At 43.2% G+C, this 25,132-nt stretch overlaps 1 protein-coding gene across 2 annotated transcripts in view; it reads left to right on the top strand.

Annotated features, from left to right (window-relative positions):
- The window catches only part of CDON (cell adhesion associated, oncogene regulated), an 81,198-nt gene that overhangs the window by 41,304 nt on the left and 14,762 nt on the right, over positions 1-25,132 (top strand). For both annotated transcript variants that reach the window (XM_054712569.1, XM_008142562.3), the window contains exons 7-15: positions 1,005-1,274; positions 3,816-4,169; positions 9,577-9,863; positions 11,402-11,576; positions 13,434-13,562; positions 15,728-15,931; positions 17,867-18,048; positions 18,790-18,895; positions 24,954-25,076. In XM_054712569.1, coding sequence (XP_054568544.1) covers positions 1,005-1,274; positions 3,816-4,169; positions 9,577-9,863; positions 11,402-11,576; positions 13,434-13,562; positions 15,728-15,931; positions 17,867-18,048; positions 18,790-18,895; positions 24,954-25,076 — 1,830 coding nt within the window. The remainder of the gene's footprint in view (positions 1-1,004; positions 1,275-3,815; positions 4,170-9,576; positions 9,864-11,401; positions 11,577-13,433; positions 13,563-15,727; positions 15,932-17,866; positions 18,049-18,789; positions 18,896-24,953; positions 25,077-25,132) is intronic.

Below are 25,132 nucleotides of genomic sequence, written 5' to 3'. Positions count from 1 at the left end.
CATAGCACAGAGCTTGTTTTTCTCAATGGCACAGAGGAAGGAGACTAGAATTCAGTAGGATGGAATACTCTGGGCTACTATCAGGTGTACTATCCAGTAATAGTAACCGAGGCAGAGAACTGACTAGAAAATGTCATCTCAAAAAGAAATCTATTTAATTTTCTTTTCTCTTTTGGAATGTTTTCACTATATCTGGCTCATAGAACTTGCATTAGTTTCACTTACATTTCTATATTAACTCTATCTCAAAGCTGTCCCTTTCTCTCAGCTACCTGTCTCACTGTCATGTGTAGTAGCAGAAAATGTTTTCCTTTATCAAAGCAGGTTTTCATGAAAACCAGAAAAAATAGGTGGTAAATGGTTTCATACTTAATACAGTTTTTGTAAATCTGCACATGTGTAATTGCAGCAGTGGCCTGATGAAGGTTACACTGGAATTAATGTAAGTGTATGGCAAATGGGCTTTAAGGTTTAATGATCGTTAGGGCTGGATTAATACGCATAATCATTTAATTTGGGCATATGTTACAAATGTTAGTGCGTGATTTATTTTATTTAGGTAAAAACTCACTTGATGGATATTAAAGGAAGTTTTTTGGCCAGTATACACCTAAGCTCAAAGCAGAATTGGCTATAAAAATAATTTAACTTCTGAATAAAAGTTTTTCTGTTTTGGCTCTTGTTTGAAAGCCAGGGAAACTATTACTTTATTTCAAACAAATCACCTGAAACTAATGCTAAGAGAATCCCCAAATTAGAAACTCTGTATGTGTATGTGTGTTTGTTGGGGGAGTTAAGTGGGTGGAGAGAGCTATAAAAAGAGATTATAACATATTAGTAACATATGGTTTACCCTATGAAAGGAAAGTTAAAATACATTTCTAATTTTTTTCTTGACCACAGCAGATGGGAGAATGTGAATAAACAATCCAGTTTGGTTTTAACTAGTTATTGGTAGGGAAGATTTTATCTGACTCATGTGATAACTTATGTTTTGTTTTCAGAACATGCTTCAATTTCTAAAGGACTGCAGGATCAGACTGTGTCTCTGGGGGCCACAGTGCAATTTACCTGTGAGGTTCGTGGGAACCCATCCCCCAACCGTACCTGGTTTCATAATGCACAGCCCATTCATCCTTCCCCACGACATCTAACTGCGGAAAATGGATTGAAAATCAGTGGTGTTACCATGGAAGACTCTGGCCTGTATCAGTGTGTGGCGGATAATGGGATTGGATTTATGCAGTCTACTGGGAGACTTGACATTGAAAAAGGTAGATTAGGTCATGTGATTAATTATAGGAAATCCTACTTTTCAGACAAGCTTTGGTTATGGTTGAAATTTAACTAAAGGGAATGATTCCGTTACCGTCACAGAACTGCTTCAAGTTCCCTGGTCCTTCCTAGTTGCAGATAGGCATGTCCATGAAGCAGCCTTATTAATCAGCTCATTAACAATTTTTTAAAAAATATTTTTCAACAGATCTTTCCAAGGTCTTTCTGTAGATTCTTGCAATTTCAATTAAAATTCTAATCAGAATATTTTGAGGACTTTGACAAACCGATTCTAAAATTTATATGGATGATCAAAGGCCCAAGAATAGATAAGACATTCTTAAAAAAGAAAAAAATGTGGGGTACTTGCCTTACCAGATATTAGAACATATATAAAAATCTGGGGTAATCAAGACAGTGGTATTGATGCAGGAACAGAAAAATAGACTCTTGGAACAAGACGGAGATCTTCAAAAACACATTTGCACTCAAGGACGTGACTTTGGTGGCTTTGCAGAGCACCAGGGGGTAGGATCTCCAGGTCAAGTTTGGATGTGAAATAATTGTCTAACGAAGTGGAGAAAAAGAAGAAAGTACATCTCTAACTCATATTGTATCCAAAGAAATTCCCAGTGGGTTAAAGATCTATATAGAAAGGCAAAATGGCAAAGTTTTTGAAGAAATCATAGAAGAATGTCTATATGATCTCAGTAAACTTTTTAACAAGGTATTTCAGGCTAATATTTAAAAAGATTGATGACTATTGAAATTAAAATCTCCTAGTTATTAAAAGATACCATTAAAAATGAAATGAAGCTGGGAGAAGATACTAGTAACATAGTAACTAACAAAAGAACAGTATGTGGTATACGCAAAGAACCCTGAACCATTGCAAAAAAGATAAATGATCCAATAGAAGAATGGACAAAAGACATTTCACTAAGGAAAAATATGTGACACATAAACACGTGAAAAGACGTTCAGTGTCATTAGTGCTCAGGAAAATTCAGGTTATGACTAGTGAGACATAGCATTTAACACATAAGAGATTCAGAGATCTGATAGTGGCAAATGTTGATTGGTTCTTAAATGCAGGAAGTTGGACTAGAGAAAGAGAAAGATATGCTGGAGGAAATGTCATCAGTATTCCATTGTAGGCATACTTAAAAATAGTCCCAAGGCCCTAACTGCTTTTGCTCAGTGGATAGAGTGTTGGCCTGCGAACTGAAGGGTCCTGGGTTCGATTCTGTTCAAGGGCACATGCTCAGGTTGCTGGCTCTATCCCTAGTGGGGTTTGCAGGAGGCAGCTGATCAATGATTCTCTCATCATTGATGTTTCTATCTCTCTCTCCCTTCCTCTCTGAAATCAATAAAAAAAATATATTTAAAAAAGAAAGAAAAATAGTCCCAAGAATACCGGGGACCAAAAGCAAAGAGTTGGTGCCACTTTTAGAAATAAAAATGTTCATGATATGGTAGAAAGTATGTTTATCAACTTGTACTCAGAACAGAGTTTTCTCCCAAGCTTTTGTTTTTAAAATCCTCATCCAAGGATATATTTTCATTGATTTTTTTTTTTTTTTTTTTTTAGAGAAAAGAAGGGAGAGAGACAGAAAGAGAAATATTGATGTGAGAAAGAAACATTAAGCAGTTGCCTCCCACACTTCCCTGACCAGGGATAGAACCTGCAACCTAGGTATGTGCCCTGACCGAGAATTGAACCTGCAACCTTTTGGTGTATGGGAGGATGCTCCAACCAACTGAGCCACCTGGTCAGGGTTCACAGGCTTTTTATAATCAGACTAGAGGCCCGATGCACGAAATTCGTGCAAGAGTAGGCCTTCCTTCCCCCTGCTGCCAGTACCGGCTTCCCTCTGGCACCCGGGACCCGGGCTTCCCTCATAGCCCTGGCTTCGTCTGGAAGGTTGTCCAGAAGGATGTCCGGTCTAATTAGCATATTACCCTTTTATTAGTATAGATTGCCTAATCCTATCTCCCACCACCAGAAATTGACTATTTTCATGAAGGAATAGTTTTTTTTACCACTTTACACCTTTTTCATGTTAAAGTCTGAGGTTTTGCCTTCACACGGTCTATATTTTTAGTGGTCAAGTATGTACAGGTTACCAATTGGAAAGCTCTCTGCAGATTATATACATTCCTTTCTTTCTGAAGGACAGGAAATCTGTGTGGGAAATGTCTGGGACTCCACAACTATGAAAAATCCTACTTTTTATTGGTGTTTTACTTGGTGCAGGTTGAGAAGAGAACTAACAAGGAAATTGTCTTTGTTCTACTCATTACTATCCTGACTGTATCACTACTTGTGTGTGACATTGCAAACACTATTTCGGTGAATGATCGTATTCTTCACACTGCTCTGCATGTAAAACACTGTTTAGAAACATGTATAAAGGAGATGTTTCTGACTGCCATTTGCTCACGACATTGAGAACTTTTACACAATAGGATGGAATTATTTTGCACTGTAATACTATAATGTTCTTAATGTTTTTCATGTGAATGACTTTTTTTAACAGACAGTGGGCACAAGCCAGTAATCATTACAGCACCAGCAAGTATGAAGGTGGCAGCTGGAGACTTTGTGACTCTGTCCTGTAATGCCACCGGCGTGCCAGTTCCGGTCCTGCGCTGGTATGACACGCATGGATTGATAACCAGCCACCCGTCGCAAGTCCTTAGATCGAAATCCCGAAAGTCGCACTTACTAAGACCCGGGGGCTTTGATGCCGAGCCTGTCTACTTCATCATGTCCCGAGGTGGCTCCAGCTCACTGTACATCCAGGCCGTCACTCAGGAGCATGCTGGGAAGTACACCTGCGAAGCCACGAATGAGCATGGCTCCACGCAGTCGGAAGCTGTCCTCACAGTGGGTGAGTTGCCATTGGTGTTTTCTTTTCCAGGTGAATGATTTTCTGTGATAATAGGAGATAAAGTACTTTAAAGTAGTAGTTTAATGAATCCAGCAATCTCTAAAGATATGTTTTTCCCTGATGACAGTGATATGTAGAACTGTAGTTTTTGGTATTTGGCCTTAACACGAACTGGCTGAACTTTGGTCTCCATTTCTGATGTGTTTGCTAAGCTTGTAGTTGTCATATGGAAGCTGTCGTTGGGAAGCTCCAGATATGACCTGTGGGGGAGGAACAAACTTCCCTCTATCCTCAAGGCTGGTCTAATCATCACATAGACAGGAGGCAGATTAGCAAGAGAAAAGAACCAAGTTTAATACATACATGTGTATGGGAACCCCACATACATGAGAGAGTCAGAGACCCCACATGCAGGAGAGGTTCAGAGACAGAAAGGGAACATGGGTACATAGGACACCCAGAGCTAGGATGTGGGAAGGTTCCGTGGGGACTTCATAAGGTCATGGCAGGCGATAAGAAGAGCAGACCTTTAGTAACAGAAGTTTGCCCTGCCCTGTAGATAGTCAGAAGAGGTTGTCTCTGCTCATCCCTCATGGGCAAGGCCTCTGATAAAATTCTTCCAGGTAGTGAGGCAGGGGCAGAGGTTTCTCTAGAGCCTGCAGCTACTGTTGCCTTAAGCTCAAAACGGTCTGCATATCACTGCGGCACATCTTGGGCCAACTCATTCTAGACTCCACAGACCTCTTTTCGTGATGAATGCTTCCGGTTTTCTGAAGAGTTGGCTTTCCTAAAGCAAGTGCAGTCCTGGTACTCTCAAACGATGCCTGCCTGTGTGTCCCCCATCTTACTTGTTATTTTTCTAATGGGGTGTATAATATTAACTCTGTATATTTTACTGATTTTTTTGGTGGTGACTTAAAAACATTATCTAGTTTTTGAAGTACTGGTAATAGAATATCAATATTATTAAAATTAATTCAAATTTGACTAAATTCAAATTCAAACCTTACATCAATAGGTATTTAAATTTTTTAAATTTCATTTATCGATTTGAGAGAGAGAGAGAGAGAGAGGAAGGGGGAGAGCAAGTGAGCATTCATTGGTTGCTTCTTGTATGTGGCTCAGACCAGAGACTGAACCCACAACCTTGGTGTATTGGGACAACGCTCTAACCAACCGAGCTACCCAGCAGGGCCTTCAGTAGATGTTTAGAGCAGCATTCCCAGCACGTAGTCAGTTGAGTGAGATTGTCACCATATTTGTCATGTGAGAATAAGACTCTCACAGAGCAGTGCTGCCCTTACTCTTGGACCCGTGGCTCCTGCCCTGGGCCTCTGCTTTAGAGGTCTTCGTGTGGCCCTCTTCTGCCTGGGTCCTCGGGCCCTCAGGCCCCACAGGTCAGAGTCCATGGGGTCAAGGGGCTGCTTACCTGGAGACTGGTGCCCTGTTCCTCCTTCTGTACAACAGGCCTGGGGCTTCAGAATTCCCTGCTTTAATTAGTGTATGGGCTGACTCCACGCAGGTCTTTCCCCTGGCACATCCTCCGAAGTGTAGGCCACACCACCAGTGTGCAGGTCCTTACACCAGGGGAGTGCAGGTCCTTACTCCAGGGGAGTGGCCAGGGGAGTGCAGGTCCTTACACCAGGGGAGTGGCCAGGGGAGTGCAGGTCCTTACACCAGGGGAGTGCAGGTCCTTACACCAGGGGAGTGGCCAGGGGAGTGCAGGTCCTTACACCAGGGGAGTGGCCAGGGGAGTGCAGGTCCTTACACCAGGGGAGTGGCCAGGGGAGTGCAGGTCCTTACTCCAGGGGAGTGGCCAGGGGAGTGCAGGTCCTTACACCAGGGGAGTGCAGGTCCTTACACCAGGGGAGTGGCCAGGGGAGTGCAGGTCCCTTACACCAGGGGAGTGGCCAGGGGAGTGCAGGTCCTTACACCAGGGGAGTGGCCAGGGGAGTGCAGGTCCTTACACCAGGGGAGTGCAGGTCCTTACACCAGGGGGGTGAACAGGGGAGTGCAGGTCCTTACACCAGGGGGGGAGGGGGGTGCAGGTCCTTACACCAGGGGAGTGGCCAGGGGAGTGCAGGTCCCTTATACCAGGGGAGTGGCCAGGGGAGTGCAGGTCCTTACACCAGGGGAGTGAACAGGGGAGTGCAGGTCCTTACTCCAGGGGAGTGGCCAGGGGAGTGCAGGTCCTTACACCAGGGGAGTGGCCAGGGGAGTGCAGGTCCTTACACCAGGGGAGTGGCCAGGGGAGTGCAGGTCCTTACTCCAGGGGAGTGGCCAGGGGCTGGTCATCTGCATAGGAGTGATAGTGAGGTAGATAGAGAGTGGATGTGCCCTGTCTTTCCATTTACATGTATCCAAGGCCCCTAGCTCTGGGTGAGGCTGGAGGTGGAAAGAGAGGGGAAGGCCAGGGACTCCATTTCCACTCTGTGCTGCTCACTGCATGCATGTAGAGGCGGGGATGATGTGAGTGTCAGCTCGCAGGCTGTGTGAGGCTGGCTCTGCCATACAGGAGCTTTGTACCCGGGGCAAGTTACTGAACTCGTCTGCGCTTGTTTCCTCGCCTGCGGAACAGGTATAGTGACATGCCCTATCTTAGGGTCCATGTGAGCATTCAAGGAGTTAATAGGTGTAAAGTGCAAAGAATGGTGTCTAGCAACAGAAATCCCCCAATAAATGCTAAGTGTTAGGGTATGGCTGTTACCATCTACTTATTATTAAATTATAATCATCCATTTGGTGATTAAGGAAGGAAGGAATAGTCACTGATTTTAGTAACTTTACAAATCCTCAACTAAAGAAGGTATTGAGTGCTGTATAAGTTTATAGATATACACTGAGTGGCCAGATTATTATGATATCAGAACGCATAATAATCTGGCCACTCATTGTATATCCTATATAATAAAAGGCTAATATGCAAATTGTCCCCTCGACCAGGAGTTTGACCCGCAGGCAGGCCAGCCAACTGCCCATGTCCCCTCCCCCTGGCCAGGCTGGCTGGATCCCACCCATGCACGAATTCATGCACCGGGCCTCATACACACACACACACACACACACACACACACACACACACACACACACTGAGTGGCCAGATTATTATGCGTTCAGAGATCATAATAATCTGGCCACTCAGTATATATGAATATGCATATGTGTGTGTTTATGTATTGATTCTGCTAAGCAAAAATAAGGTGGCTCTTCACAAAATTATTAGCTGTAAGACAGGTGTAATGCAGCTGCTGCTTGGGGAGCGTTTAGCTGAAGTGGTGGTTTTATGTAAATGTAGGGTAGAGGTCATAGCCATAGCTGATGAAACTAGATATTTCATCTAAATGCCTCACTTTACATATGATCTGAAGCCCTTAAAAGATACATAAACTGCCTTGTTTAGATTAGATCTTCTTAGACCTTTAAGATGGCCCCTTCTTGATTTTAATGTCTTGATAAATACCATTTTTATGTATAGTAACCCCATCACCTACATCCTGCCTAAGTGGTTCTGCATTGCCTCTTTTACATGCTCTCTAATAATTACTGAGATGCAACTGAGTTCATTAATGCTCAGAACTGTACATTCCGCTTCTTTCCACAGGAATCTGAGCCTTATTAAATTTCAGTGTACTGACAGCCATTTACATTGTTTATTGTGAACGGGGGAGTAGGCAAGGTCAAAGAGAGAGAGGACTATCTCCCCCTTTTCCCACCCCCCCCCCCCCCACACACAAAATATGCATCCCCAGTTTTTTTCTTTCAAGAGACCTTGAGTTTTGGGGTAGTGGATGTGAAGATATTTGTAGAGTGAGTTGTAACTCTTTGAGACCCCTATGGGAGTTGGCCTGGGTTTCCTAGAGCAGTGGTCGGCAAACTCATTAGTCAGCAGAACGGCAAACCGAGGCTCGAGAGCCGCAGTTTGTCAACCAGTGTTGGGTGGGGTTGCTGTTCTGAGTGGTCACAGTAGGAACAACTTTGACAGATATGGTTCAACTCATTAAATTCATTGCCATAGTTACAGTATTTAGAAAACCACAGTTTTATCCATCTTTTTTCCAGTGCAGAAAACCATTCCACCTTATAAAACGCTAGATATCTATTCTGGCCATTTCACAGAGTTGCTTTGAAGATAAGTTGAAATAACATCTGTGAAAACCTTTTTGCAAGTACTGTGAAGGCCTTATAAATGGTATCTAGCATCTTGTGAGGGCTCAAGTTATATGATCGGGATAGTAAATGAAGATTGATTGAATCCTCTGTGTAGAAGGGTATGGAGTAGTCACATTGCATCCTGAGTAAGAGAGTAGAACTTGGAGACACAGCCTGGATGGAGCACACAGTTTTTCTCATGCCTCTGTGTAAACTGAGGCATGCGGTATTTAAACTCCCCTACCGCCAAACACCACTTCCCAGTGGTAACCTGCCCAGAGGATCCGTGAAACTGCTCTTGATAAAAAGGTTTCTCCATACCGTGAGCCACAGCTAATTACCCCACTTGCTTGCGTCCGAATCTGCATTAGCAGGCACCAGATCCCACCCTTCCCATCAGCCCACGTTCTGACTCACTAGGTAAACATGGCCGTTCCAGGAGCAATATTTTGAAGTCTCAGTGAGCTTAATTAGTTTTCTTCTATATTATTTTCTCACTAGCTTCTTGTTTTCTTTGATGGAGGATGCTCCTGGGACACCTTTTCTCTCTTTTAAACAAACAGAGAACTGACCTTACACTGTTAGTCCTGTTTTTTGTTGCTTCTCTACTAAACTGCAGTAGTTCTCCTAAAAACACACTCTCTTTTTTACCAGAAGTCTGACTTCACTGTGGAAAAGAAACTCCAGCGTTGTTTCCTGTGTTCCCTTCCTCCACAAAAGTAGTAAAAAAAAGAGGAGACTTTTTTGGGGGGTCAGTATTAATAGCACTTTAGAGAACCTGGGCTGTCAATCCTTAAGTTTTCTCGTGCTGGCAATGTATTTGTTTTAATATATTGCCCTCTTGCTTCTTCCTAGCAGCGCTAACATTCGTCTGCCAGCTCTTGTCACTTAATCCCTCAGAACCCTGACTTCTTCATCTATAAAGTAGGAGTATTACTATCTAAGAATGTTGTTTTGAGAATTAAATAAGATTATGTTTATTAATATCTGGCACCATGCTTGGTGCATTAAGATGTGCTCAGCATCCTTTAAACCACTGGCCTACTGCATCATATCCTTGATTTTTCAAAAGTGGCAGCTACTGGAGGTCAGAGGTTTCCATGAATTCTGCATTGAATGTTACCTGCTTTAACTTTTAGGGCTCAAATTGCATCAGTGTGGGCAGGCAGTCAAACCACTGTGTAGAAGACTCTGAATCACGCGTTTCTTCAAGCCGTCTCCCCTCTTCCTCCCTCTCTCCCTGCCCCTTTCTCTGCAGTTCCTTTGGAAACAAATACAAAAGCAGGAGAAGTCACATCGGATGCCGCTCAGAATGAGAAGAGAGAGGGTTCAGAAACTGGACTCGCGAGCTCACTTCCAGTGAGGGAACACCCCAGCGCAGTGGAGTCACCGTCAGAGAAAAGTGCGAGTGGCGCCTCAGTGCCCGAGGCCCCCATCATTCTGAGCCCCCCGCAGACCCCCACTGCAGACACATACAACCTGCTCTGGAGGGCGGGGAAGGACGGCGGGCTGCCCATCAACGCCTACTTTGTGAAGTATCGAAAGGTACTGTCTCCTCAGGTATCATCACACCCTCACGCTGTGTGCAGAGCATATGCTGATGACCTTTTACTTTGGGGGAGCAGCAGGAAAGATGCTCCAGGGGGGTGAGTTTGGGAGACTCATCCCAGTTGCATTTACCAGCTTATAAAAGGAGTGAGAATGAAGTATAAACAATTTTCCCCAAAATTGGTACCCTGTGACTTCTCAGCATTTTTTTTAATGTTTTTATTTTATTTTATTATTGATTTTAGAGAGGAAGGGAGAGGGATAGAGAGATCGAAACATCAATGATGAATGAGAATCACTGGTCAGCTGCCTCCTGCACGCCCCCTACTGGGGATCAAGCCCACAACCCAGGCATGTGCCCTTGGCCAGGATCGAACCTGGGACCCTTCAGTCCGCAGGCCGACATTCTATCCACTGAGCCAAACCGGCTAGGGCTTCTCAGCATTTTTTATCAAACATTTTAACCCCTTGGGGATAAAGCGCTATAAGCCACTTTTTAAAAAGTCATTCCCCCTTCTCTAACATAGTAATATACAGTTTATTTATCAAAGAAAGCATTGTCTTATTGAAAACAACTTTTTGAACAAAGTCCTCCGGCATAATCTCTGACGAGAATTAGCATCTCAAGTTGTCGTCTTCATTGTATTGGAATCTCGTGTTGTTTGGTTATTTATCACAGTAAACTGTTGATTTTTTAGATGTTTTCCCTCTAGAGGCTTATATTAAAGCAAAATGAAAAAGTCTCCCCTGTTTAATGAGACCAGCAGATGAATGAAATGGGAAGAGAGGCACTCATATTTAAAAGTCATTTTCTTTGTTCAAGATATCTGGTATCCATCTTTTCATAGTAATATGTTTAATATCTGGAAAAATTAACATCATGAGATTTGAATGTTTCTTTACTTTTCTAACCGGATGATTCTAGAGGCAGGAAGTTTCACTGGTGTCCTTAGCCTCATGGAAACTCCCATATGAGGTTGTCTCTTGTTTCCATTAATGAAGACATAATGGATTGGATCCCTTAAGTTTATTTCATTCAGCACATATTGATCAGTGTCAAGAATGAAGCAAGAATGCTAGAAATATATAACCCATAATTATGTAATCCATGTATATACAAGCATACATATTCTAATTTATCATATTTATTATGTATAGTATATGTTATCATTAATACACACTATTAGATACTGATTTTATTCTCCCATTAGCCCAGTAGAAAACGAGTATTGTTTCCATTACAAGTAAAAGGAACTGACTTTGGGAGATAAATCACTTGCTGGAGGCCGTACTTGGTGGTAGGTAGCAGAGCCAGGAGTCTTTTCAGTGAGAGTTCCTGGGTTCTTGCTGCAGGCCTCCTCATAGTCCTTACATTTCTTAATATGAAGAACTATTGTGTCTCTTTTATTTAACATGGCACACCACTTCCCAAAATTCACCTGGGATTGAATAACTTGCAGTTTTTACCAAATTTGAATGGAAGCTTTTTCTACCCTTTATCTCCTTTTCCTAATGGCCCATTTCCTCTTGAGCAGCTGGACGATGGCGTCGGCGTGGTGGGCAGCTGGCACACAGTGCGCGTCCCAGGCAGCGAAAATGAGCTCCACTTAACGGAACTGGAGCCATCGAGTCTCTATGAAGTTTTGATGGTGGCGAGAAGCGCAGCGGGCGAAGGGCAGCCTGCCATGCTGACCTTCCGAACCAGCAAAGGTGAGTAAATCTGCCGTCAGAGGAATGGCCGGCTGTCGTGTGTCGCTTTTATTAGGAAGCATCCTTTTGGCTAGTAGAGAGTCTTATGTATAAATTCATTAAATACGCCTATTATGGTACCTTTTTTTGGCCACATTGGATGGTTGTATTATTCCATTCCACCCAGTGTTCCACAGATGTTTTTGAGAGCTTATGATAGGTAAGGCCGTAAGGTAGGCGATGCAGGGAGAACAGAGGTGATCAAGACAACATCCCTGTTGGAGCTTCCACTTTGCTAAGAAAGGTGAGACAGAAGCATCAAAACCAACTACAAGGCAACAGTTCAGGTCCGCTAATAGTTACTGAATGCTTCTATGTGCCCGGCAATAAACAAAATAGACAAAACTCCTGTTCTCATGGAGCTTACATTCTAGTTGGGAGAGATTTATACCTAAGTTACAAGTATGTTAGAAGTGGTGACTGTTAGCAAGAAAAATAAATTAGGGGATGGATGTGGGAAGTGTATGGAGTAGCAGTTGTCACAGTTTAGGGAGGTGGCCAGAGAAGTCCTCAGTGAACAGTCAACAGCAGAGCAGAATGTTAAGGAGGTGAAGTGGAAAGCCATGTGACTATCTGGGGAAAGAACATCCCAGCAGTGAGAATAGCAAGTGCAAAGGCCCTGGGGTGGGGTGTGCTTGGTGTATCCTTGGGACACTGAGGGAGCCTCTGATGGGAACAGAGTAAGTGAGGAGAACACTCAGGGAGGTGACTGAGTGGCCACATCACACAGTGCCTTGTCGACATTGACTTTGAGTGAGTTGGGAGCATTGTAGGGATCTGAGCAGAGTTGTGACACAACCTGATGTATATTTCAGCGGACAGTTCTGGCTGTAGGGGCAGGAGGAAGGCAGGGGTGTAGGCAGAGACTAGACTTGGTAAGTGCTAGGAAAGACTGATGGAGAAAATGCCAGCGGCATGAAGAGAAGGGGTATTCTTTCTGCGGGAGCTTGTGAGGGAGGCTTGATGGGAAAGATGCCGTCATAGCTCAGCCACAGATGATCGCGAAGAAGACTTCAGGGAGCGGAGGGGGGGCTTGCGGGGAGCAGTGTTTATTAGGGCACAATAATAAAAGGAGGTATGATGATTGAGAAGAAATTATCAATTGGCTTTTGAAAAAGACCTTTTCATCTAACTACTGAGATGGCCAGAAAAATAATGAGTATTTCTTCCGTGAAATGTATTTTGAGTTAATTTTTATACTTAGTCCTTAGTCGTTTACAGAGTCTGACCTATAAATATTGAATAATAAGCATGTATTTCAGTTTTAAAATAATCACCCAATTTCACCTTTTGCCTCTTGAAATTTTAAAACTTAGTACAACAGTTATTCTGTGAAGAAACTTAACAGAAGCTCTTTAATAATGAATTTTATGTTTTAGAGTTAAGAAATATGTACAGTAAAAAGAAAAATGGACAGTTTGAAGAAGTGGCGTTAGAAGAAGTTTAAATTTAAAAAATTTGGCTCTCAAAAGAAATTTCAATCATTGTACTGTTGATATTTGGTTCTGTTGACTAGTGAGTTTGCCGACCACTGCCCTAGTCATTTGACGTTTTTGTGTTGTTTCTTCTGTGTGTAAATTAAAGTTATCTTGTGAAGAAAGACTCATTTTAGTTTCCCTTGAAGGTACTAGAAAAGATAAAGTAATTTTAAAAGTCAGGGCCTCTGAAAGCTATTTACAATGTAGAGCTTAAATTTAGACCCTGTGACAGGTAAGGCCATATGTTTGCATGTGTGTGCCAGTTGAATGTCATGGCTTCTTTTCTTACTTTGCGTACATACAGAAGCTCACGTTACAGCATGTTTTCTAACCTTTCTAGAGAAAACAACCTCATCGAAAAACGCCCAGGCCCCCTCCCCTCCAGCGGGCGTTCCGAAGCGCCCTGTGCTCTCGGAGGCTGCGGACCACTTTGGAGTGGTCCTGACAGACCCTTCCAGGCACAGCGGAGGTAAGGAGACTCATCTTCCTACTCACTTTGTTCGCTTATAAATGTAGCCGACCTGTTTCAGATTATTGGGGAGCGGAAGGGGACAGGGCATTTGTTTATTATTCAGGTTATATCCACCATGTACTCTTCTAGGTCCTATTTCAACCATCTTCTTAAATTCCCTGTAGCATCCAAATCTTGGAACCCAGTGTCATGATTGGTGTTTAAGGTAATACACTCAGATTCAGAACATCTGGTACTAAGATTTTATAACTCACAAAAAGGATTTTTCCATCTCCTCTCTGGCAGGGAAACCAAGTTTATATTTTGAACTCTTAAAAGTCTTACTTACTTTTGATGACTTATCAAAATATATGGTGGTACCTATAGTAAGATTTAGATCTTTTTTTAATTGAATGATTACAAGTCACACTCAGGTTCATTGCTATATCTTGTCAATCTTATGGTTTTTAGGTAATTTATTTAATCATCACAGGAACCTGATGAAGAAGGTAGCATATCTATTGTACAAAATAGGAAACTGAGACTCAGGCAGTGATGCAGCTTGCCTGAGATCATCCAGGAACTAGAAGAATTGCTCTTCAAATTCAGATTTTTTAGCTCCAAGTGCAGCGTTCTTTCCTTTATCCTTTAACTGTCACATGCTATTTATTTAAGATATTGAAGATATTCTTCTCTGTAGAGATATTTTTCCCTAATAACTTTCTTTTTCTATTCAAACTGTGGTGTTCTTTGATGAACTTTTAATAACCCTAAATCTACCATTAGGTATACCATAATTAAAACTCTGATAAATTTTAACCCCGTATGAATCGACAGAAGGAAGTTGTTTGGTTATGTAGTATTTAAAGAGATTTACTAACAGTTCTGTTCATTCTGTTTCCATTGCTTTCTAACTTGAAAGGAATACAGTAAGTATCACTCAAAGTTGCCTGCTTTAAGTAGGTTCCTTTTTATCCACAAATCAATTTGTTTTATAAAATGCCACACTTTTCTCCATACAAGTACCATATGCTACAGTGTTTTGTCCTCATGTACTGTACTTGTATCTGGGTTGAGGGGGTGTTGAGACAGAGGGTGTTGCTTGAGCGGTGTGGCACTGGCCAGAGGCAGGACTCCCTTGGTGACTTCACCTGAGCAATGTCACCATGGCCGGGGTGGGTCCTCCTTGTTCCGCTCAGAAACGGAGCAGGCCAGAGAACTAGCTCACTGTACGGAATTCACAGTTGAGTGGCAGTGTGCTCATTTGTGATGTAGCTGTCATACCAACCAGGCTGTTTCCAGCAGCTTTCTTTCCTTGTAAGAGTGAAGTGGGGAGCCAGTTAGATTCACACAATGGCTTGGTCAGCAGGAAGCGTTAGGTACACGGTTTCAAGGGCTGATGTTTCCATAGAATCGGCCACAGAATCTAGGCCGTCTCACCTGTGGGTTAGGTCATCCCCTCCCCTTGGCAGTTGGAGCTGAAAACTGCTGGACGTTAGCTCTCTCACCCCCGTTCTCTCCGTGTTCATGTGGATGGTCGTGTGGATCATGTACTTTCTCATAGCACTTTTCTTTGATGACATAACCTGTCTTCCTGCTTTCATCCTGAGCAGGGTCTCTCTTTCCGTTATTATCAGTATTGATTTTATTAGTCAAATTTCATGTATATTCACGCCTAGCAGTTTGTGTTTTGGTGTAGCAGTCCTATAGCCTTGAGGCATGTTAAGATAGGATAGCAACACTTAATTTAACAATCTCTAGATTGTTTGCTGAATGTGTTTTATGTAGCTTGGATGGATAAAGAAACCATCTAAATTCACTAACAAATAATTTTACTATAAATTTACTATAAATTATAAGCACAATCAGACTTGAAGCACCCAATAATAAAATTACTCATACACTGATTTAGCCATGAACCCAAATTAGCCTCGTCACAATTATTACACTAACGTTCAGTTTTTCAGAGACAGTTGTCAAGTTAGTAGGTTAATTTTACTTTCCTTCCTTTTATTTCCTGTATTTGGCTATTTCATTGCCTTTTAACAGGAAGATATATTATTACCTCTGGCAAAGTTTGAAGAACCTTTAATTAAATATTTGGCAGTTATCCCCTTTAGTTGGTTTGAGTTATTCTTGTCTCTGACACCGCGGGTTACTGAAGTGAATGTTTCCGTTCTCAGTTCCAGAGGCCCCCGATCGGCCCACCATCTCCACTGCGTCAGAGACGTCCGTCTACGTCACTTGGATTCCTCGGGCCAATGGGGGTTCTCCAATCACTGCCTTCAAGGTCGAATATAAACGGATGAGGAGTAGTGATTGGCTGGTGGCAGCTGAAGATATCCCTCCTTCCAGACTCTCTGTGGAAGTTCGTAGTTTAGAGCCAGGTATTAATATTCAAACATTTCCTTTTTATACCATCAGTGCTGACTGTAGGTGCATAGTTTCATTAGCCATATAGTTTTAGTTAAAGTAATGCAAGCTTATTGCATACAAATGTGAAAATAAAGAAAATATGAAGAAGAGGCCACGACTGCAGTGGAAGAGCTGCTGAGCAGGGGCCTATCCCCGCGGAGCAGAGCTGACTTCAGTGGGGCTCCAGGGAGTGCCGAGTGTGCCCTCTGAGTGTATCGCCCGTGGAAGTGGTGGCGTGGTACTCCAGTGTGGTCTGAAGCTGGCCATCAGGTGCGTCAGCTCTGAGGCTTCCTGAGAGGTGCAGGCCAAGGTTAGCCACTGCCTGTGCCCTGCCTGGAGCCACCTGGCATGAGCTACAGGGTGATGGGCTTAGAGGTGCCCAGGAGAGGCCAAGCTGTGTACTGAGTCCAGCTGCCTCTAGTGCCAGGCCTGGGGCCACTTAGCAAGAGGTACAGGGCACACCAAGGCCAGATGCTGATTGGGGTTGGTGAACCTTTGAGAGATTTTAGGAAAGTTTGCAGCATGAGCCAAGATAGGCCTTGCTATGAAAAAGTCACTGGAAACGGCTTGGGAGGGCCTACAAGTTGGCTGGGTGGGGTCTTGAGGGATCACCATGGTAGCCAGGTTGATGGAGACTCAGACATGGTGCCTGCGCCTGCAAGGGGAGGGCTCAGCAAAGGAAGGTGGCTTCTGCCAGCACTTCTGTTTGAAAGAAAGCTGCCCCTCTAGCCTTCTCCCCAGAGCCAGCCAATTGAGCTCCTCCTCATACGTCCCTGGTCCCTTTCATGCTGGAGCTAAGAGTGAGTGAGTCCGAGTAAGTCTGTGCACCGGTCCTTTAAGAGCAACTCCTGGGACTACAGCAGCCCTTTGTGTCAGCCAGCCACCATTCCTGCTGGTTTTTACAGCCAGGAGTTCTAGGGACTTCTCTTCCCTGCACTGGAAACCTGGGCTGGGGGCTGGTAGGAGACCCCTCCCTCCTCAGGGGGACCTCAGCAGCTGAGATAGCCTTCCTGATTTTTAACTGCCACACGGGAGTGTGCCACCAACCCGTTCTGTGTCTGCCCCTCCTATCTGACTCAGTGTGGCAGAAGTACATCCTTAGTTGTTCAGCTAGACTTTCGTCAGCTCTCAGGGATTGGTTTTCTGTAATTTCGATGTGATCGTGGGGGGAATCCCAGTACCACACTTACCTACTCCGTCATTTGACTGGAAGCCCACTGAGAAGGTGGCGGTTTTAAATGTGTATAAAGCTACGTGACATTTTTCAGGTGGAAAACAGTCTGCGGCAGCCCCCTGGGTACTTTTGAGCTATTAGGAACCTTGCTTTAGGGGTCTAATTTATCCTTTAGGTTCCAGATTTTCAGAAACTCACACCCTTCGTGTTGTTGTTTTTTAAGTTCTTAAATCTAATACAAATAAGTATCTTCGGTTGTAGTCTAAATCTGCTCCCTCTCCCCCCTGACTACAGGTGGAATCAGAGTGACATACCCCCCACAGCGCCTCTTCATAAATGTATTCACCATACTAAGTCTTCAGCTGTTCTTTCCCAGGGAAAAGAACCTGGTCTTGAGCACAGACACCCCACTAGTGCTGTATTTGATGGGTGTGACTTTGGAACTGGATGGTGCAAGGAGCACGTGGGCTCCTCCCTGTTCTCTGTCCACCCCCCTCGGTGACAGATCATTCCTCTCTCGGGGTGTTTACATCTCGGGATTGTGAACACACTGCACTGAGCAGCTACTACCAGTTGCTAGAAATTGGCACGTGGGTAGAAATCTATGTACCACACAGGCTTCAGCGTATGTTATTGTTATAGCACAGTTGTCATAGTTTGAGTTATTGTACCTTCAGTTGTCGTATTACAGCTTTTTAAAAATTCTGGTTGTTTTTTTTTCTCTCCTCAAAAGGTTCAACATACAAATTTAGGGTCATTGCTATCAACCATCATGGTGAGAGTTTTCGGAGTTCAGCATCTCGTCCTTACCAGGTGGCTGGGTTCCCCAATCGTTATTCTAACCGTCCAGTAGCCGGGCCTCACATTGTGCACACAGAAGCCGTCAGTGATACGCAGATCATGCTAAAGTGGACGGTAAGTAACACGTCTTCTCTAGTGGGAAGGTTGTCTGGTTTGGCCATGTTAATAGTTTCATGTCCTCATGACATGATACAGTGAACAGCAAATTTTTGAAGTTTTTTAAAAAATACGTTTTTATTGATTTCAGGGAGGAAGGGAGAGGGAGAGAGAGATAGAAACATCAATGAAGAGAGAATCATTGATTGGCTGCCTCCTGCACGCCCCCTACTGGGGATTGAGCCCACAACCCAAGACCTTCCTAGCCTCAGGACCATGGCACATCCCAGTTCCTGTGCCCTGACCGGGAATTGAACCGGTTCATAGGTCAATGCTCAACCACTGAACCATGCCAGCTGGGCAGATTTTTTAGCTTTTAAGTGAGGAAATTGAAGGGCACAGATATTTGCCTAAAAGCACATGTTATTAATGGGGTAGGGTTAAAAATAAAATTATTGTTACCTCAGCTCTAATCTAAGTGTTAACTTAATTGCCATTTCATGATTTATTCATTTTGAACCAAATGTACTTTTATGCCTTTGAACCTTGAGAAATATATTGCTTTAACTTTGGTTAGCCCTGCAGTAAGCTAAATGCTCTTAATACCTTTGAATTAAATTTGAAATGGCCATCAAGGATGTTTGCAAAATGAATCCAGAGAAATATTGCCATGCAAATAAATAAATCTTAATGGATTTGAAAGTTAAATTTATTTTTGTTTTTGACAAGTTTTCTGCTTGTTTTTTTTTTTTTTTTTAGTACATTCCATCAATTAACAATAACACTCCCATTCAAGGATTTTATATCTATTACCGGCCAACAGACAGTGATAATGACAGCGATTACAAGAGGGACATCGTAGAAGGTAAGATCCATTGGTAAGCGGGGGTCCCAGTAAAGGAGTTTTGGAAGGAATATTATGAAAAACATAATCCCAGGTTAAGATAGTGTAAAAAATTGAAATGGTATATGTGCTATTACTTTGAATTTTTCCCAGAGAAAGGTAATTTTTTTAACTTAATATATATAGTAGCTCACATTTTGGTTGTAAAAACTGTCAATTACAAAAGTATGGGGAGGTCTGATTTGTCAGTAGTTCATCTGAAAATAATTTTTGTTTCCTGTTTTGTTTAAATGAATAGTAACCTGTGTATAAAAAACTGCAACTTCTAGCTATATTTAAAAAAAAATAATAATGTCTCAGTCAGCAGTTCCATTAAAGTTTGCACTAGAAAGATCACATCTTGAGCATGTTATCCACTTTTAGAGATGCTCAAAAATTGGAATATACGTAGAGAAAAACAAACAAACAGCCAAAATGGTGAAGGGTGCCCTAACCGGTTTTGCTCAGTGGACTGCAGACTGAAAGGTCCCGGGTTGGATTCTGGCCAAGGGCACATGCCCAAGGTTGCAGGCTCGATCCCCAGTACGGGGGCATGCAGGAGGCAGCCAGTCAGTGATTCTCTCTCATCATTGATGTTTCTGTCTCTCTCTCTCTCCCTTCCTCTCTGAAATCAATAAAAATATTTTTAAAAGATGGTGAAGGGTGTTGAAACTGCCTTTCTCCTGCATTTATAATATAACTCAGAACTTTGCATCTGGTCTGAAGGCGCCACAGGATCAGCTGGCCCCTGCCTGCCCCTGCAGCCATGTCTCGGGCGCCTCTTCCTGTGTCACTGTGTCCTCTGTCCCCCCCGGGCCTTCCTCAGCTTCCTGTGTGCAGCAGGACCTTCCTTGCCTCAGGACCTAGGCACATCCCAGTTCCTGCTCCCTGTGGTGCTCCCCTCCCAAAGGCTGTGTCTAGGTGCCCTTCTCTCTGTGAGCTTAAAGATTTCTTCCTCAGAGAAACTCCTCCCACTTAATTTCCAATCACACCCTTTATGTAGCTTTCATAGAAATTTATCATAGATGTGTGTGTGTGTGCACATATATGAAATTATTTGCTTAAAGTTTGTCCCCTCGCTAAATGTTAACCTCCTGTGGGGAAGGGACCTTTTTCCAGTGCGGTATCCCCAATCCGTGCAATGGTGAAGTGTTTAGTGTTTACTGATTGAATGAATGAATGAAGTCCAGAAAGAACAGTAGAATGTCTAGGATGATCACAGAATTGTTTCACAACTAACAGAAAAAAAGATGATGAACAAGCAACGTGATAGTTGTCTTCAGATAGTCAAGACTATTGTGTGGAAGAGGAGCGCAGTCATCTGGGGGAGGGGCAGTTAAAAGGAAGTAGCATAAAGGAAGCATTCTCTAACATGGCATTCCTATCATAGGTGCTGTCAGCACTATCATAGCATTTCTAACATAGGTGCTCTCAGTGATATCTTGGAATTACTGAGAGCACCTATGTTAGAAAGGGGTTCTTGCTTTGGGAGGAAGGCTTCTTTCAGGTCTTTTTTTCACTCCAAGATTCTGACTCTTTGAAATATTAATGTCCTAATGGACCATGTCAGAAAATTGTCCTACGCCAAGCTTATTTTCATATGACTTCTTAACATCTAATACTGCGTATAGTTTTTGTTATATGTAGTCTTATAATAAAATACTTTAAATATGCTATGAAATCACATTTCTTTAAATATTGTAACATTTCTCTTAATGTTTGTCCAATGGAATTACTTTTATAATATAATGAAAAATTTATCATCTGAGTTTTAACACCTGGCACATAGGAGGTGCTCAGTAAACATTTGTTGAATGAAATTGTTTCTCTTTTCTTAATCTGGAAAAGTAAAAAAGAAATCCGTTCCTAAAATTTGCTTTAAGCATAAAGAATTGGGGAGATGTAGAAAGATAATTGTTGGTAGCGGAACAATTCTGTGAAGTCCAGATAGTAGCAGCTTTGAGGGAGAAATGACTGGGAAAGCAAGCGGAGGACCTTTGCACGCTAATAATATTCTCTCTTGACCTTGTTCAGTGTGTGGACATAGTGAGCCACACAGTTATGGGCACTTTTCCTCACGCACATTTCCCTTCAGTGAAAGACTCTTAAAAAAAGAAATGGAAAGAATTCTTAGTGCCTGTTCTACATTTTAGTCCTAGCCAGGTCTTCATTTTAGTTTAGCTGGGTTAGGAGAGTGGGGCTGTCAGATATTTATTTTTAAAATCTTTTGACAGAGGTTAAACATTTGTTATAAAGTAGTTTTAAACAAGGCAAATGTAAATAAAATGAACATCCCCCCCCACCCCGTCTCTTTGTCTCTGTCTCTCTCTCTCTCTCTCTCTCTCTCTGTCTCCTCTTCCCTTCCTAGTTCTCCTCTCTAGAAATATCCACTGGAAAACAGTTTTAAACTATATTCTGTCGTTACATCTTTGCACTCTTACCAGTTTGTGTGATGTGAATATTGAGTGTGGAACTGGGAGATCGCCTTAAAGGAGCTTTCGTACCCAGTAGTAGATCCTGTGAGTGTGCGTTTTGCCTCACGGTTCACAGAGAGTGTGTTTATAAACGTGGTAGACGAAGCAGCTAGATGTTTAAGTGGGCTGCACTGTGCTGTGTAATTTGCTTATTTCTTATTTTCAAGTTTATGCATTTGAAATTCCTTTTGTGGCAGTTAACTAGCGGCCCGCTCTGCCAAGCCGAGGAGCACAAGTGTTCACCCGCTGTGCGTCAGGCTGTCTCTAAAGGGAAGTTTTAGGTTACTTACGCGTAGTAACTCAGATCTTTCAGGATTTGGGGGGAAAAATGGAAACTCACATTGTTAAAGAATACAGTAAGAGGACAGTTATATTAAGTGATCCTATTTCTGAATTAAGTTCCACGTTCAGATCAGCTGTAAATGTTTCTAGCATACCACTGCTTTTTTGCTGAATATTTTCATCTTACCAGGTTAAGTTGCGTTCCAAGTAAATCAGAGTAATTGGTCATTTGATCTTGAAGTCTGTGCTTTTGGTTTCTCACCTTTTGCAAAATATCTTTTCAGGAAAAAAAAAAATTGCATGTTGACTTTAAACCTAGTAATGCACTTGGTTGTTTTATTCATCAGGGATCAGTAAAAACTCATTCTCTCCCCTGATGTTTCCTGTAATTTTAGCCATTGGAATAATTACCATAACAATGGAATGTGAATTCGTTATTTTAATGGTTTTCTCTTATTAGTAACACATCAGAAGCTTAATTTAATTCCATTTTTGCTACTGCTGTGAAAGGAAAACTTCAGATCTAGTGTAGTAAATAGTCGTGAGAATGTATATAGTTCGGTGAGTGCAGGGCTGGGCTAGGAAAGGCGTAAGGGTAGAGAAAAATAATAGACATTTTTTAGAAAGATTTTGGAATTTTGCCCTGGCTGGTGTAATTGGAGCATCTTGCCATGCACTGAAAGGTTGTGGGTTTGAATCCTGGTCAGGGCCCTTGCCTGGGTTTCGGGTTCGATCCCAGATTGGGGCGTGTATGGGAGGCAACTGATCTCACATTGATGTTTCTCTCTCCCTCTCCCTCTCCTTTTCCCTCTCCCTGTCCCCCCGCCCCCCCCCCCCTTCTCCCTAAAATCATTAAAACATATCCTTGGGCGAGGATTTTAAAAAGAGAAAGATTTTGTAATTTAGAAATAGGTCTGATCTAATCTCAACCAGATTTTGAGTGAGATTTCTTTTAAGGTTCTCTTTACATTTATAAACAGGTCATAGGTTTCCTCACTTACTGAGCCCTTCAGAGTCCCTTGATCCTAGAACAAACAGGTTCTTCATCTTATAAAACGGGGGTCTTTATAAATGAGGGGTTTTGTATTGGTGTCCTGGGGAAGGGGGTGTGCTTTCAGATTGAAATATTTCTGTCTGTGTTGAATTAGAAAGGAACCCGGCGCTGTCTGTCTGTCAGCCAAATCGCTCTGACGTGCACGGGTGGTTTGGGTTTTTTTTTCCTTCCCCTTTGATTAATTCTTAAATCAGTTGGTGGTATAGCTGAGTTCTCAGAAACAGTGGAAACAGTTTGAAGAGGGATTATAGGTGCTTGAAGAGTTAATTAACTTTGGTAGAAGTGTCCTGTTTATTAAAGTTTGTCACAGGTCCCTGGAAGTAAAAATGGAGAGTGATTTATACTGGAATGTTCAGTGTAGGAGTGTTTCTAAGGGAAATGTTGGCTGTGTGCCATGGATAACAGAATCATTCTATTAGAGATACTTATGTGGTTTGGAGACCCTGACCCAAAAGAAGAGAAACGGTGGAGCAGTCGCCAAGGGTTTCCCGTGGTGGGCTTGCTTTTTGATTATTCTCAACCTTTTATTCAGCATTTGTTTATATGTCATTCGATGTTGAGCTCCTTGCAATGGAATTGAGAGCTTTGCGAAGCTTGTCTTATAAATAAATGGTCACTTGTTCTGGGAAAGGCACCACTTGCTGATCTCACATGTAGTGTTGCTCCCTGACTGGTGGGCAGAGTGGATTGACTCGCTGGGCTCAACAGGAGGATCAAAGGGCTGAGGGTGTTTTCCACCTGTGTGTGAAATTAACATGCATTTTACAAAGGCCCGCCAGTAATTATTTGTAATGAAACGAAGCATTACCACCAGCACACAGGTCTATCTTTAATTCTGTTTATCTCTTTATCATTTTTTTCCATGCCATGGAATAGAAATACAACTTATTTGTGGTATATTACCAAAATACTTATATCACGTACCTTTTTATTGTACAGACTGACTATATGGGAATGGATGCTGCTCCCACTTCATTTTGAAATTATTAAGTAACTAGAGGCCCGGTGCACGAAATTCGTGCACGGAGGGGGGGGGTGTCCCTCAGCCCAGCCTGTACCCTCTCCAATCTGGGACCCCTCAAGGGATGTCGAACTGGGATCGGGCTTAAATGGGCAGTTGGTTATCCCTCTCACAATCCAGGACTGCTGGCTCCCAACTGCTTGCCTGCCTGCCTTCCTGATTGCCCCTAACAGCTTCTGCCTGCCAGCCTGATCACCCCCTAACCACTCTGCTGCCAGCCTGATTGATGCCTAATTGCTCCCCTGCCAGCCTGTTTGCCCCCAACTTCCCTCCTCTGCTGTCCCGGTCACCCCTAACTGCCCTCCCCTGCAGGGTTGATCACCTCCAACTTCCCTCCCTTGCAGGCCAGGTGCCTTCCAACTGCCCTCCCCTGCTGGCCATCTTGTGGTGGCCATCTTGTGTCCACATGGGGGCAGGATCTTTGACCACATGGGGGCAGACATATTGTGTGTTGGAGTAGTGGTCAATCTGCATATTACTCTTTTATTAGATAGGATAGAGGCCTGGTGCAGGAGTGGAGGCCAGCTGGTTTGCCCTGAAGGGTGTCCCAGATAAGGGTGGGGGTTCCCTTGGGGCATGAGGCAGCCTGAGCGAGGGGCCTGTGGTGGTTTGCAGGCCAGCCACGCCCCCTGGCGACCCAAGTGGAGGCACTGGTATCTGGAATTTATTTACCTTCTACAATTGAAACTTTGTAGCCTGGAGCGGAGCCAAGCCTCCTGCATGCTCCACCGGCAGCCATTTCTGTTTGAGTTAATTCACCTTCTATAATTGAAACTTTGTAGCCTTAAGCAGAGGCCTGAGCCCAGCCAGGGTGTGCGGAAAGCTTTGCTTTCTCCGTTACCGCGGGCAACCCTGGCCTGATCTCTCCAGCTCCGTGGCTGCCGCCATTTCTGTTTGAATTTGTTTACCTTCTATAATTGAAACTTTGTAGCTTGAGTGGAGGCTTAGGCCTGTCAAGGGCAGGCGGAAAGCTTGTTTCCCTCTGTTGCCTGGGAAACCTTGCTCTCGGTGGCTGTAGCCATCTTGGTTCAGTTTATTTGCATACTCACCCTGATTGGCTGGTGAGCGTGGCTTGGGCTGGTGGGTGTGGCTTGGGTGTAGCGGAGGTATGGTCAATTTGCATATTTGTCTATTATTAGGTAGGATTATGTTGACAGTATCACTGAGGTTGTATGACATGGAAAGCTTATCTCTTATCTTTCTTTCTAGGCTCAAAGCAATGGCACACGATTGGGCATTTGCAGCCAGAAACCTCCTATGATATTAAGATGCAGTGCTTCAACGAAGGAGGAGAGAGCGAGTTTAGTAATGTGATGATCTGCGAGACTAAAGGTAAGGGAGGGGTGAGGATTTGTGCTTTTTCCAAACTCTGGATTATTCCTTCTGAC

Source organism: Eptesicus fuscus, chromosome 23 (genome assembly GCF_027574615.1).
Source record: "Eptesicus fuscus isolate TK198812 chromosome 23, DD_ASM_mEF_20220401, whole genome shotgun sequence".
NCBI classification, from domain to species: Eukaryota; Metazoa; Chordata; class Mammalia; order Chiroptera; family Vespertilionidae; genus Eptesicus; species Eptesicus fuscus.
The sequence above is the reverse complement of the archived record's forward strand: the minus strand, read 5'-3'. Positions and strand labels throughout refer to the sequence as shown.